Source organism: Solanum pennellii, chromosome 1 (genome assembly GCF_001406875.1).
Source record: "Solanum pennellii chromosome 1, SPENNV200".
NCBI lineage: Eukaryota > Viridiplantae > Streptophyta > Magnoliopsida > Solanales > Solanaceae > Solanum > Solanum pennellii.
In genome coordinates, this window is record NC_028637.1 from 106,375,453 (window position 1) to 106,388,848 (window position 13,396).

Here is a 13,396-nt window from a genome sequence, read left to right on the forward strand (position 1 = left end):
ACGTATATCAATAATGAATTAAACAAGTAATCTAATCGTAACAAATCAACAAATAAACTGCAAAATGAATTAAACTTGTATTACACAAATATTAAAGTTGAATTAGAACAAAGAATCAAGCATAAATAAAGGACGTAACTAATAAAAGACCACATTGATCTATAGAAGTGAATTAAACTTGTATCAACAATGAATTAAACAAGTAATCCAATAGTAACCAATCAACCAATAAACTTCAAAATGAATTGAATTTGCATTAAAAGTGTATTATATAATATTAAAGTTGAATAAGAAGAGAAAATGAAGAAGGATTGAAAAAACTGAATTAAACTTGTATTATTCATGAATAAAACATGAAGTGTATATGTCTTATAAATTATTTTGACACTACGAACGTGAGTAATGTTTGCGATATGTATTAAAAATATATTGTTTACGAATAAAATTTATATTATATGTCTTGTATATTATTTTAATTTATATCACTAAAAAAATGAGTGACGACTGCAATATGTATTTATAATGTATTGTGTGTGTTTTAAAGATGTATTATTAGTGTGTTACCTAAATTATTTTTGTTTGTATCACTAAGAAAGAAGTGAAGTGTGCAATATATATTATAAATGTACTATTCATAATAAACGTGTACTATATATATCTTATAAATTATTTTGATTTGTATCTCAAAAAAAAAGAGCGATGTTTGCAATATTTTATTACAAATGTATTGTGCCTATGTTATAAATGTGTTTCTCAAGTTATTTTAATACAAGTTTAATACAATTACGAAGCATATCTAATATAATTTTAATGCAATTGCCACATAGTTTTGTAAACTTCACATTTTTTGAGTTGTAATATAATGTTTCTTCTAAAATCAATTGTATAAATTTAACCAAACCTTGTTAAAATTGAGATAGAAACCCCAAACATCATTTTCAATTATTTGTAGGAACAACCTATCGAAACTATGAATTCGTAAAATTCAAATAATGAATTCAAAATTTGAAGCTTTACAATGATCATAAATGGTGAACTCTCGATGTAGTGATTTTAGAGATTTGAAATTTATTCTTGAAAATATAATTTTATACAAATTTTTGGTATTATTATTTCTCGACTCGTCGTGATTTTGAAAAAAAAAGTGAAATATGAATAAAATTGATTTGAGGAGAGTTATTTAAATAAAAATTTCAACAAAAAGAAGAATAAAAAGAAGAGGAGGAGGAGAAAGATAAAGAATGACAGAAAGAGAAGAAGAAGTAAAATAAAAGAAACAGAGGAGGAAGGGAAACAAGGACACAAAAGCGAAGTGTGGTACTTTTTTTATCAAAAAAATGTTATAATCAGTTAGAAAAATTATATTGTCATAGATGGTAAATATTTTCTTGACATAGCATATTTATGTGATTTATCCTAAATTTTATGACAGCGGAATAATGAAATTGTACCCGCAATCTATCTTGATCAATAAAGTTATGTTTCTAGTGATCGCAATTTATTTCCTGTCACTTTAAAATTTATTGCAAATAGATATTTAGGGATAATTAATTATAGATAACAATTTAATTGCTATTGAATATATATTTTTAAACACAATTAACACTTTTCGTAATTAATATTGATAAAAGTTTATTTATTACGTTAAAAATTATTAAAACGATATATCTTCATCATTTAAAATAAGTAACAGTGAAAAGTTAAAATTTATTTTTATTAGAGCGGTGTATCTTCGATCATTTAAAATAAGTAATAATGAAAGTTTCTTCTCATGTCTTTGTTATGTATCCCTTCGAGAGGCTCTTATTATCGATTACTTGCTCCCCTGATATCACCATGTAATGCCACGTGCTTTAGATAGTTTCGTCAACTACAAAATTATGAGTAGTATTTTAAAAGGTGGAGTATAAGACGAGATATTTTATATCGTATGGGGTGAGGCATAAGATTTGAGACACTAAATGTAAGTCTCATGAATCTAAGAAGCGTGTTAGTAATAAAATAAATAAAAATAAATTTTTCAATGATTTTACACATAATTTTTTATAAATAACCTATATTACATAGAAATTATATTATTATTTTTATTTGAGATAACTATTAAAAACAAATTTAAAATGCCCCTTTATACTCATAGGACTTACATTATTATGCTCGAAGCTTGCGCCTCAAATTTTAGAACTTACGCCTTATTGATCTACGTTTTAAAGTTACGTCCCAAAGCATTTTTAGTACAATCTTTCCCGAGATATGCATAAAGCTGAAGTTGTTTTTACACAAACTTCTTTAGGAACATTTTGTCGTTTAATTATATCGTATAAAATATTTAGAATAATAATTTTAAAGAACATCATAAGAAATAATAAAAGTTAAAATATATATTAATAGGTATGTAAATCGATGATGGAATGGATAATAATTTCATTTTAAAAATCATCTTAATTTTAATTATTTAATTTATTATTTTCTTTCTCACGTAATAATTTCTTAATAGAATTGATGAATTTATTTATAGAATTATCGATTTTTGACTTCTAATTAATTTTTAGTAATAAAATTATAAAATTAAATGCATATAAAAAATTTAGACCATAACCTAAGTTATCTATTGCTATTAAAACGTCTCACCTTACGCGTCCATTTTTTAATCATAAATTTATACGTACAGTTCTTAAATAGCCTAAAAAATTAGAGGGAGAAAAAATGGCGTTATATAAGTGGTGAATGGACCCCAAAATTATCTTCTAGCGCAAATATAACTGATAAGGCGGTCCAGGCGAAAAAGTAGCGTGTGAACGCGCCCCCACAAAATGGTGTCATCTAATACATCACCTGAATAACTGAATCAATTTTTTACTTAGCTCTAAAAACAATTCTTATTCCGTGTATGGTAAGTGTATGAGCTGTCATCTTCCGCGATATATAAACCACTGCTTCCCCTTTGACCTTACTTCATAACTCAACACTCTCAAACTTACAAGAAAAATAAAATAATTATCTCAAACCAAAAATTTCAACCATGCATTGGTTAAATAAAAGATTTAGACAAGAAGCAGGAATGACTTCGAATTCCCTCCAAAATAACAATCAATTTCAGCAGCAGCAACCGAGGATTACCGGCGATGAAGAGTACTCTGTTATGGTTGCTACTCTGAAAAATGTGATCAATGGTAATATTCCAACGCAAAATTATCAAGAATTCAATGTCTTTTCGCCATACAATTATTCTACTGCCACCACCACCACCACCACGACTGTTACTTCTTCTTCTTCGCCTTCTACTAGTATGTCTACTAGTTTCGAACAAGTATTGGGTGTCTCTGCAGAACAAGAACCTTGTCAATTTTGCAGAATTCAAGGTTGTTTAGGCTGCGACATTTTTGGTACCACATTTTCTTCTTCTTCTTCTGCGCCTGCTCCTGTGGCTGCTCCTGTTGCTGATAATAAGAAGAAGAGTAGTAGTACTACTACAGTCGCGATCGCGAAGAAAAAAAAGAAGAATTACAGAGGAGTGAGACAGAGGCCATGGGGGAAATGGGCAGCAGAAATTCGTGATCCTCGAAAAGCTGCACGTGTTTGGCTGGGAACTTTCACTACGGCAGAAGAAGCAGCTAGAGCTTATGATAAAGCCGCCATTGAATTCAGGGGTCCACGAGCTAAATTGAATTTTTCATTTGCGGATTATACCGTTGACACTCAAGAACAACAGAGCACTTTATCTTCTTCACCACAACAATTACCAGAAGAGCCTCAGCAGTCGCAGACAGCGAACAATAATTCGGATTTTGGAAATGAAATTTGGGATCAATTGATGGGTGACAATGAAATTCAAGATTGGTTGACCATGATGAATTTCAATGGCGACTCTTCTGATTCTGGCGGGAATGTTCACAGCTTCTAAGTTCCCGTTACTAAAAAGGACAGTCCAGTGCAATAAACTTTTACTATACGCAGAGTCCAATAATACTAAAAGAAATTAAGCTTCGGTTACTCGAATTGAAAAAAAAATTTAAAAAAATAAAATAAGTTAGTATATTATGGTACTTTGCCCTGTTGTAATTTTTAAAATCAAATCTGGGCTCTATAGTACCTAAAAAAAATATAAATTGCAAGTCTATTCATTTTCGGGTTGTGCAGTATGTAGTTCGGCAGAAATCATTATAGTCGAATGAAATGTAAAAATCATGAGGTATTAATGTAAGTAATATTTTATTTTTGTAAATGCCTTCATATTTTTAGAGTCAAATAATTTATCCGCTTCGTCTTATTATTTATCATGATTTTTTTTAGAGTCAAATTATAAGAACTTTGACTAACATTTTATAATGTATATTTTACATATTAATATACAAAAATTTACTATTTATAATAATTTTTGAATATCTAAATTTTTTATTTAAAATATTAAATATTAACATCTAAATTTAACTTTAAAAACTAATCTAACTGACTTTTTAAAAACATAATATGACATTAAAAGTTACAGAGGGAGTAATTTCGATAGTAAATTTAAACATATTCTTTTAATGTTCTTTTGACTTTTTAGTGTATGTAAATGCAAAAACACTATTTTGTTTTAACAAATATTAAACTATGAGCCCTAAGATTTTTTTTAAATATAAAATTCAAATATTGAAAGATGAAATCATACGGGTAGCGTGAGATTAGATGAAATCACCTGGTGATTTTGATGGCATCGGGCCCACTGAATTTGGCAACATGATGTTAAAAAGTTTATTTTATATGTCGACTAAAAAAAACGTGCCATATATGAAGCACATCTGAAGCATATTTAACATGTGCTAACTTTATATATAAGGAAAAAAATATTCTCACGAGCGGGTATAAAAAAAAAGTGCTATGCTATCTACTCATTAGTTTATTGGAAAATTTATATAAATATATTATTATTAAAAAATATTTATTATTTATAGTAATAATATTTTTTTTATTTTAATCACTTTTAATTTATTTATAATACAAGTATAATATATATTATAAAGAATAATTATTATTTATATACAATACAAGTTTTAATGATAGTTAATACATTTATCACACATTTTAATATACTTATAATACAATGTGTCAAATTTTTACTAAACAAATATAATATATTTTAAAAAACAATTATAATTCATACAAAATGCATACATAATTCAATTTTATACATATTACAGATTTAACATAGTATTGCTATAAGTGATAATAAGTAAAATGTATAATTAAAATCTGTAATTATTTAATAAAATATATCAATTTATGTAATTTTTCCTAGTTTTTGTTATTCTACTACGCCCAAGTTGGGGCAAAGAAAGCTAAACAATAAACATTAAAGTGAGTCCGATATATATAGTCACACACCTCTTCTAATATAATATTTTCTTCATTTACATAGATTATTATATTAATTATTGTTATTAATTTTTTACTTAATTTTAAAATTAAAAAATAATTTATCACATAGTTTATAATTTATTATTACTTTTATCGTCATACTTAATATAACAATATTCAACTTAGCATAATATTTTTTTAAAAAAATACTTATAAAATTTATCGTGTAGAATAATTTTTTTAATTAGAATAAAATAATTTTTATCGAACTAATAAAAAGTTAACACATAATATTGAAAAGGATAGAAGTGGGATGGAGACATGGAGTGGGACAGAGTCCGTTACTCGGAATTGTTGACACCCCAAATATACCGCGTACGGATTTGATGTTTTTGATACTAATGCTCTTTAATTACTATTTCTTCTCTTTCATTCCAACTTTCAAGTAGGAGTGAGGAAAAAATTACTCCATTATATTAAATTAATATAATTTTTATTACAATATAATTTAATATAGTAAAACATATATTTATTAATTAAAGTTAAATAAAATAAATAATATTATTAAACACATAATAATAACATGTATTTGAGTGGTGTAAACACTCGGTGTGATAAGTTTTACCTAGTGAATATGATATAGTACATATCAAAATTTTTAATATTGTAATTTTGGTGTTATAATAATGGATATGGTTAGGGTTATTTATGGGTTATGGTTAAAAAATAAAATTGAATCGCAATTCCAATCAAACCGGTTAAAAAAAACTATATTTAATGGGGTTGGTTTTAAATTTTGAAAATTGATATTAGTTTATTTGGTTTTGAATATACTAAAAAAAATGACAAAAATAATCAAATCGAAAGATAAATTAAATATATAAATTTTAAAATTATTTATAAATAGAATGTAATTATTTTGTGAAATTTTAATTAATTTAAGTATTTAACTTTATATTTTTCTCAAGCCCAACACTATAGCCCAATTGTAACAATCTTAAGTCTAAATCCATCAAAATTAATTTTAGTCTTTACCTTCACATAAAATAGTTACACTTTCTCTTAATTGAAACACTTTTTTCGTGTAATGATAACTCTAGTATTGCGAAATTGAACCGATAATAGATTTTTGTGTGTTGTTCATGTATTAGGTGTTTTTATTTTATCCGCGTAAGTCCTAAAAAAGTTATTATTACTTTCAAATCTAATAAATCAGAAAAATTGAACCAAATCAAACCAAACCAACAATACCAAACTGACAGTCATTTTTTTTGTTTGGTTTGATTTTAAAATTTTAAAATTCAAGTAGATTGATTTGATTTTGATTTTAATCATATTATTTATATGTGTAATGTGTTAGTATAATACATTGAAAACCTTTTTCCAAAATTGCAGAAGTCATAATATTTTTTATCATATGAATACATAATAATCAAAAATTGACAAACTATAATTTTCATTTTACTATTAAGTATTAACAAAAAATATCAAAATTAAACTTTAAAATACAATTTGATATGATAAAATAATTTTAAAACCAAATCCCCAAATTATGGCATCAAAATTTTAAATACAATACCGTATCCACCTAATTCCAAACCTCACTTTACTATTTTTTCACCTTTTACATTTACTAGAAAAAAAAAAATGTAAGGTATAATTATAAATTAAAGAGTAATACACAAGTATCATTTTAGATTATGATTGAAAATATATATATTTTTAAATTTAAATGGATCTTATTATTCATAAATTAATATAAAATGAAATAAATAGATCACAAATGCTGACATGGCATATGTTAGCATTTGGTTATTTTTACTTTTTAACTTTATAATTAGTTAATACACATATTTATTGATATTAAAATATATATATTTATTTATTTTTATTTCTTTCTTCGTAAAATATTTATTTTTATTTCTTGTTACTATAATTTTTAAAAATTAATTTATTATATTTTTATGTTTATTTTTTAAAAAAAATTATGTGAATTTTTTCTAAAAGTGATTTAAAAGTATCCTTTAATTTATTTTTTATGTTTTATTTAATTTTCTTCACTTATTTTTATATTTGTTCAAAATTAACTTATTTTAAAATCAAGATATTTGAAATTAAATTTGAATTCAAATCAAAACAAAAGACAAAGAAAATAAAAATAAATCAATAGGAAAATAAAAGAGAAAAAACAATGAATAAAGGTTAAAAAAAAAGATTGATACAATGTAAAAAAAATGTGTATTAATTTAATTTAAATACAAGATTACATAGAATATTTTTTTAAAAAGATAAAAAATAATTTTAAACACAATCACCTTGGATGGTTAAAGGTGCCACATAAGCACAAAGGTGCACAAAAATAAGAAAAATAAGTGTATGGGTACTTATGCCTTATCTTTAAATTAATTATATTTAATGAAAATTAATTTTTTATTTTATATGTTATGCATTCTTAGTTATTATCAAGAATATAATAAAAATAATTATCAATTTTAATCTTTTGGTTGAAACAAGTTTATTTTATTTTCTTAGTTAAGCATTTTCATGAACTATCATGCAATAAACATACCTAATTAAAAGGGGGAAAACAATTCAAATTTGCTCTTTGAAAAGAAACTCACAATAAACATACTTAATTAATATTTTGGAGTTATTCTTTCCTTCCCTTCCTGTTTATCAAATCATATCGTTTTTACTTTTGACTTTAGATGAGTTCTAGCATGGATTGATTGAATTTCACATGTCAAATTATTATTGTTATTATTATTATTATTCAATTGGAAAAACTGATATTTATTTTGAAATTTTGCACGTTTTTTTTTAAAAAAAATAATTCATATTATGATATTATAGTAAATAGTAATTGATATTTAGTACTAAATTTTGAACGACAATTTGAAATATTAATAATTAATACTAAGAGTAAAATATGATTATTTTTTTAAACTTGTTAAAAGTAAAAATTATTTTTGAAATAATGGACAAGTAAAAGTTAATATAGTAGTATATAGTAAATTTCCGATATTGGTATTTCACATGACGCTGCTAAATTAAAAGAATTATTCAAGTTTTAAATTTAATTTACTATGATGAAATGCTTAAGTACTCGAACGTATTAATAAAATCATTTGCTTATTTCTACTGATGATTCAAGCAAAAGATATTATTTTTAAATTTTATAATTAATTAAACTAAGAAATTTTAATTTGGACAATACATAGAATTTTATAGATAATTATTTAGATGCTCTGTCTTCTTTACTTATCATCGTATCGATTTAATAATTTCATTTAATAATTTTATTCTTTTTGTCTCCCAAAAGGTCACTTATTCGTGGACGTGAGTTTGGGACGGTAGCACTTGCCAATCAATTGTAGCAATGTGAATATGGAGCATATTATATTATAAAATTAATTAATTAACTTTTGGGTATCTAATTAAATTATACAAATAACGTGACGAATGATTTACTTGCTTAAATAATGAGATGAAAAAGTACATATTTTATTAACTTTGATGCTGTCATGATGACATGAAGGTGTGTTCAGTAGTAAGAACGAAAATTTTTGGGTTATTTATTTATTTATTTGTGTTCAATAAATAAGTTAAAAAAAAGTAATTTTAGTTTTAATATTTACTATAGGCAGTTACAATGAAAGGTGAATAGTATGAACAGTTGGATTGGAAGACATAATTAATATGGAATATCATTTTATGTGAAATTTATTTTTTTACTTTTATTAAGAAAGATATTTTACTCATTTACAAAAAAGTTATATTCTAAAAAAGAAAAATTATCTTAAAAATTTGAAAAAATTAAATATTTTCCTCGGTAACAAACACACCCTTAAACTCATCTATATGTGAAAATGTAAATTACCAATAACTGGACTATAATTTGATGGTTTATAACACTTACATTTTGCCTAAATAAGAAAATTGAAATAATGTTCTTTTATCTTTTTCCATCGATCCGTTTTGGCTTTTGTGTTACTGTTATTTGTCCGGCCTTTCAAGTTATTTGAAGTTGTTTTTAAGAATGAATAAACATTCTAATAAAATTATAATTATAATTTATTAAGAACAAATAAAAAGTTTAAAATTAAATTATTATTAAATATAAAAATATCTTATTCTCTTTAAAATTGACTAAAATAATAAGCCCAACACATCAGTTGAGACAGAAAAAAAGTTAACTAGAAAGGACATATATCTAATTCTTAACATCTTATTCCAAAACAATAATAACAAACAACTAGAATCAAATTTCGATTAGTTTAATTCATATTATTTAGCATAACACAACTTTACTTTACTTTGTCTGAACAAGTGTGATTCGAAAGGACTATATACTATGAATCGACCAGATTTTGAGGTTCCAAATTAGTATGGTGAATCTAAAGGGAAAGTAGAGAATATAAATTTAATAAGAAGTGTATCAAACAAAAAGAGGATATGTACACCAAATATGCAATATTACAGGTCTCAAGTCACTTTCAAATCACCACGTGATACCTTCTTATATGCACTTTTTATAATAATAATAATAGTAAAAAAAAAAGAAAAGGCATGTGTTATATAATATGTTAATTTTAAGAGATAAACGTTAAAAACATACCTAGATTATTTTTTTTTTATATCTAAACTATTGAGAGTGTAAGTTTCATACCCAAACTATCATTTTTTAGTTTGAGAAACACACCTCAGTGGTGAGTATAATGCACTCTCTCTTTTATTTGAAAAACCTTGACACATGGCATTTCACATTAATAAAATATTTTACATTGACAAAAAATAAATAATAAACTATTAATATTAATTAAAAATTAAAGATTAAAGTATTACTATCCATTAAAAAATAACTTTTTTAAGATTAAAATTTAAATTATTTTTTTACACACTCCACCACCTCCTTCACGTAACTCCCCGCCTTAAAAAAAAATTTAATATTATTTCATTTTAAAAAATTAAAAATTCTACCACATCCTATATTATCCTCTGTTCCTAATTTTTTTTTAATTTTACACTTTTCTCATTTTGTGTTAGATATGTATGTGCATATATTTTTAGAATTTTTTTTATACTAGTGTACGAATATAACATAAATAAATAAAAAATAAAAAAGGTCTTGTGGTGGAAAGTAAAAAATATTTTTGATATGTATATATGTCACAAAATGAGGAAAAAAATTGAAAGCGGATGGTTAGGTGAGGTGGGCAGAATTATTATTTTATAAAAAATTAAAATAATATCTAAATGGGGGGAAGATGAAGTAAAAAAAAAACTTTTATAAAATAAATTTAAACAAAAAAATTTAACATGGCTGGCGGAGTGAGGGTGGTGAGAGGAAGTGATGGAGTGTGGTTAGGTAATATTTTATATTTTTATTTTATAAAATAAATTATTTTTTTGGATAATATTTCTTTAATTTTTAATTTTAAATTTCTACCAATACGAATAATTTTTTTTATTTATTGTTTTGTCCATGTGGAGTGTAATGTGATAATTTTTTAAAATAAAAGATAGAGTGTATTACACACACCATGATGAAAGTGGTATAAAAGAGAGAGTTGTGTTTCTCAAACTAAAAAGTGATAGTTTAGTATGAAACTCACACTCCCAATAATTTAGTTATGAAACTCAAAAAAAGAGTATAGTTTAGGTGTGTTTTTGACATTTATCTCTAATTTTAAAGTAATGATAGTAACACAAGCAAGATGTTATTATGTCAAATGAATTCCCAAGAACTAAAATTGTTAGTATTATAATCCATTAGCATATACTAAGACCAAGACATAACCAGAGGCGGATCTAGGATTTGGAGGTCGGGGATGTCACAACGTTTAAGTAAAATGAAAGGATCGGTTGCTTTAATTGTGGGTTACAACTCAGGTTATTAATTTTATTTATTTTTATAAATAAATCGATCAAATATGCATGTAGTAATATTTTCTTTTAGATATTATGTGATTAAATATAACTAAACAATTCAATTTTATTTCTTTTTTAGAATTTGATATCTTCTTCGATGAAACTTTTAAGAAAAAAATGATTCTTCACATTAAAATTTTGAGCTTGTATAAACCATCTAACAGTATGAACATAATATATTCATCTTTCATTGACTTTATGTGTTATTGAAAATATATAGTTGATGAAAATCGCAAGAACCTTTAAATTAAAAAAAAATAAATTTGAAACTTATGTTTTTTTAAAACTACTATTCAAATATATTCTTCAAAATATTTATTTGATGCTCATTATTCAGTATTCATTAATTGATAAAAAAAACATGTTACATTTATATCAAGAGATTAATAATTAGTGCAAAAGAAAAAAAACTCAAAATTAATTATGAAAAGGGATCAATTTGAATTAATAAAAAATAGTAATAAATAAATAAGAACAAATGTAAAAAAAAAAAGAGAAAAGGAAAAAAAAAGGTCAATTTCAATTAATGAAGAACAGTCACAAATAAATAAGGATGAATAGAGAAAAGAAAAGAAAAAAAAAAGAAAAGAAAAAAAGGAGCAAGCAAAAAAGGAAGTGTTGATGGCCAGGTTCGAACATGCATAGCCTAGGTGGAAGATTCGCCCCTTTGCCAGCTAAGCTATTACGCAACACATTTACTATGTGGCAAAATTAATATATATACAATTAATATATATATATATACAACGTTTTTTTTCGAGATTACTGAGTGCCGTGGCACTCCCACATGACCACGTAGATCCGCCCTTAGGCGTAACAATTATATATTTTATGTTTGTTCATGCATATCTTTATTTCTTTGTTGGGAAATGAAGTTTATATTAAGGATGACTATGGGGCGAAGCAGGTTTAAGCATAGAGGCAGATTTGAGGTTGTGTGGGGCGAGGCGGGATGTGGATGGAGCCAGTTGCGTATCTATACGTGTTTAAATTTAATCTCAAGTATCTTTTACAAGTTAGAAGAGTGATAAAACATTATTTATTAAGATAATTTCTTAGCACATTTTTTCTACGCTTTCCAATTGACATCTAAAAAATAAAACTTCAAGTCATTATCTATTAAATTGACAGAACTTAATGAATTAATTGTTATGAATATTATTTTAGTATTAAACTTAACTAGAAAAAAAGGTATTAACAAAAATTATGCATAAAAGATTCATACAGGAGCGGGTCTATGTCAGGGTATAGATCGAGAAACTGTCATAAATTGTTCCTTAACTGTAGGAGTAGGTCTAGAATAGTCTCTTAACTATACTTTTGTCGTATTTCGTACTTTAATAATTCAAAATTTTGTCAAATTTAGTCCTTTTACAATACATTCATTGATTTTAGTCCCTTAACTATATATTTATTAGATTTAGTCCTTTAAGTATTTAGAAACTTATTAGGTTTGATCTCTGTTTATTTTTTTATATAAAATAACCCAGGTTTATACTAACGAAACTCATGTCTCAACAAATTATATTCTTTAGCCATTTTTAAAGTTGTTTCTCTCTCCCTACCCTTGTGCAAGAACCTTAACCTCAAAGATTCAAAATAAAATTCAAGAGGAAAGAGAGATAAGTCATAATTTTATTTAACGAATGGTATAAAGAAGCATATTATTGCTATAATGACTTGAATACGCTAAACTTTATTATTAAAAAATTACTACCCTTTAAGTCCAAAATTTGTATTCCAAAGACTTTATACAATAAAATTATAATTAATGAATTATTTTAAAGCTACTCCTAAGGTTAAGGGACTATTTATGACATTTTTCTCCGTATAGATAGAATAATTATGAAACAAAGGAACAAGCATTCTCCCTCAAGAACCTTACTTGTTTGGGCCTAGAAACACGCTTCTCGTTCTGTTCTTAAAGCTGTACAAAGCCCAATTAATAACAATCCAGCCCAACTGGTCAATTAATTTCGGTGGCCCATCATTTCAGAAATGGCCCTAAGATGGGTTGGGCTTGATATTTTGTCATCCATAAGAAAAGTATAACTAACAAAAATGGCCTCCATAAGGGATTGTCTCGAGTTTTTGGCCCATCTTAACAAATATTTTTTAAAAAAATACC

General features: G+C 25.1%; 1 protein-coding gene across 1 annotated transcript; it reads left to right on the forward strand.

Moving 5' to 3' along the window:
* Positions 1 to 2,938: 2,938 nt before the first annotated feature.
* On the forward strand, positions 2,939 to 4,230 carry LOC107029127 (ethylene-responsive transcription factor ERF109). The gene has a single exon (XM_015230451.2). It carries the CDS (start codon positions 3,020 to 3,022, stop codon positions 3,899 to 3,901), a length of 882 nt encoding a protein of 293 aa, XP_015085937.1. The 5' UTR covers positions 2,939 to 3,019; the 3' UTR covers positions 3,902 to 4,230.
* Positions 4,231 to 13,396: the final 9,166 nt, after the last annotated feature.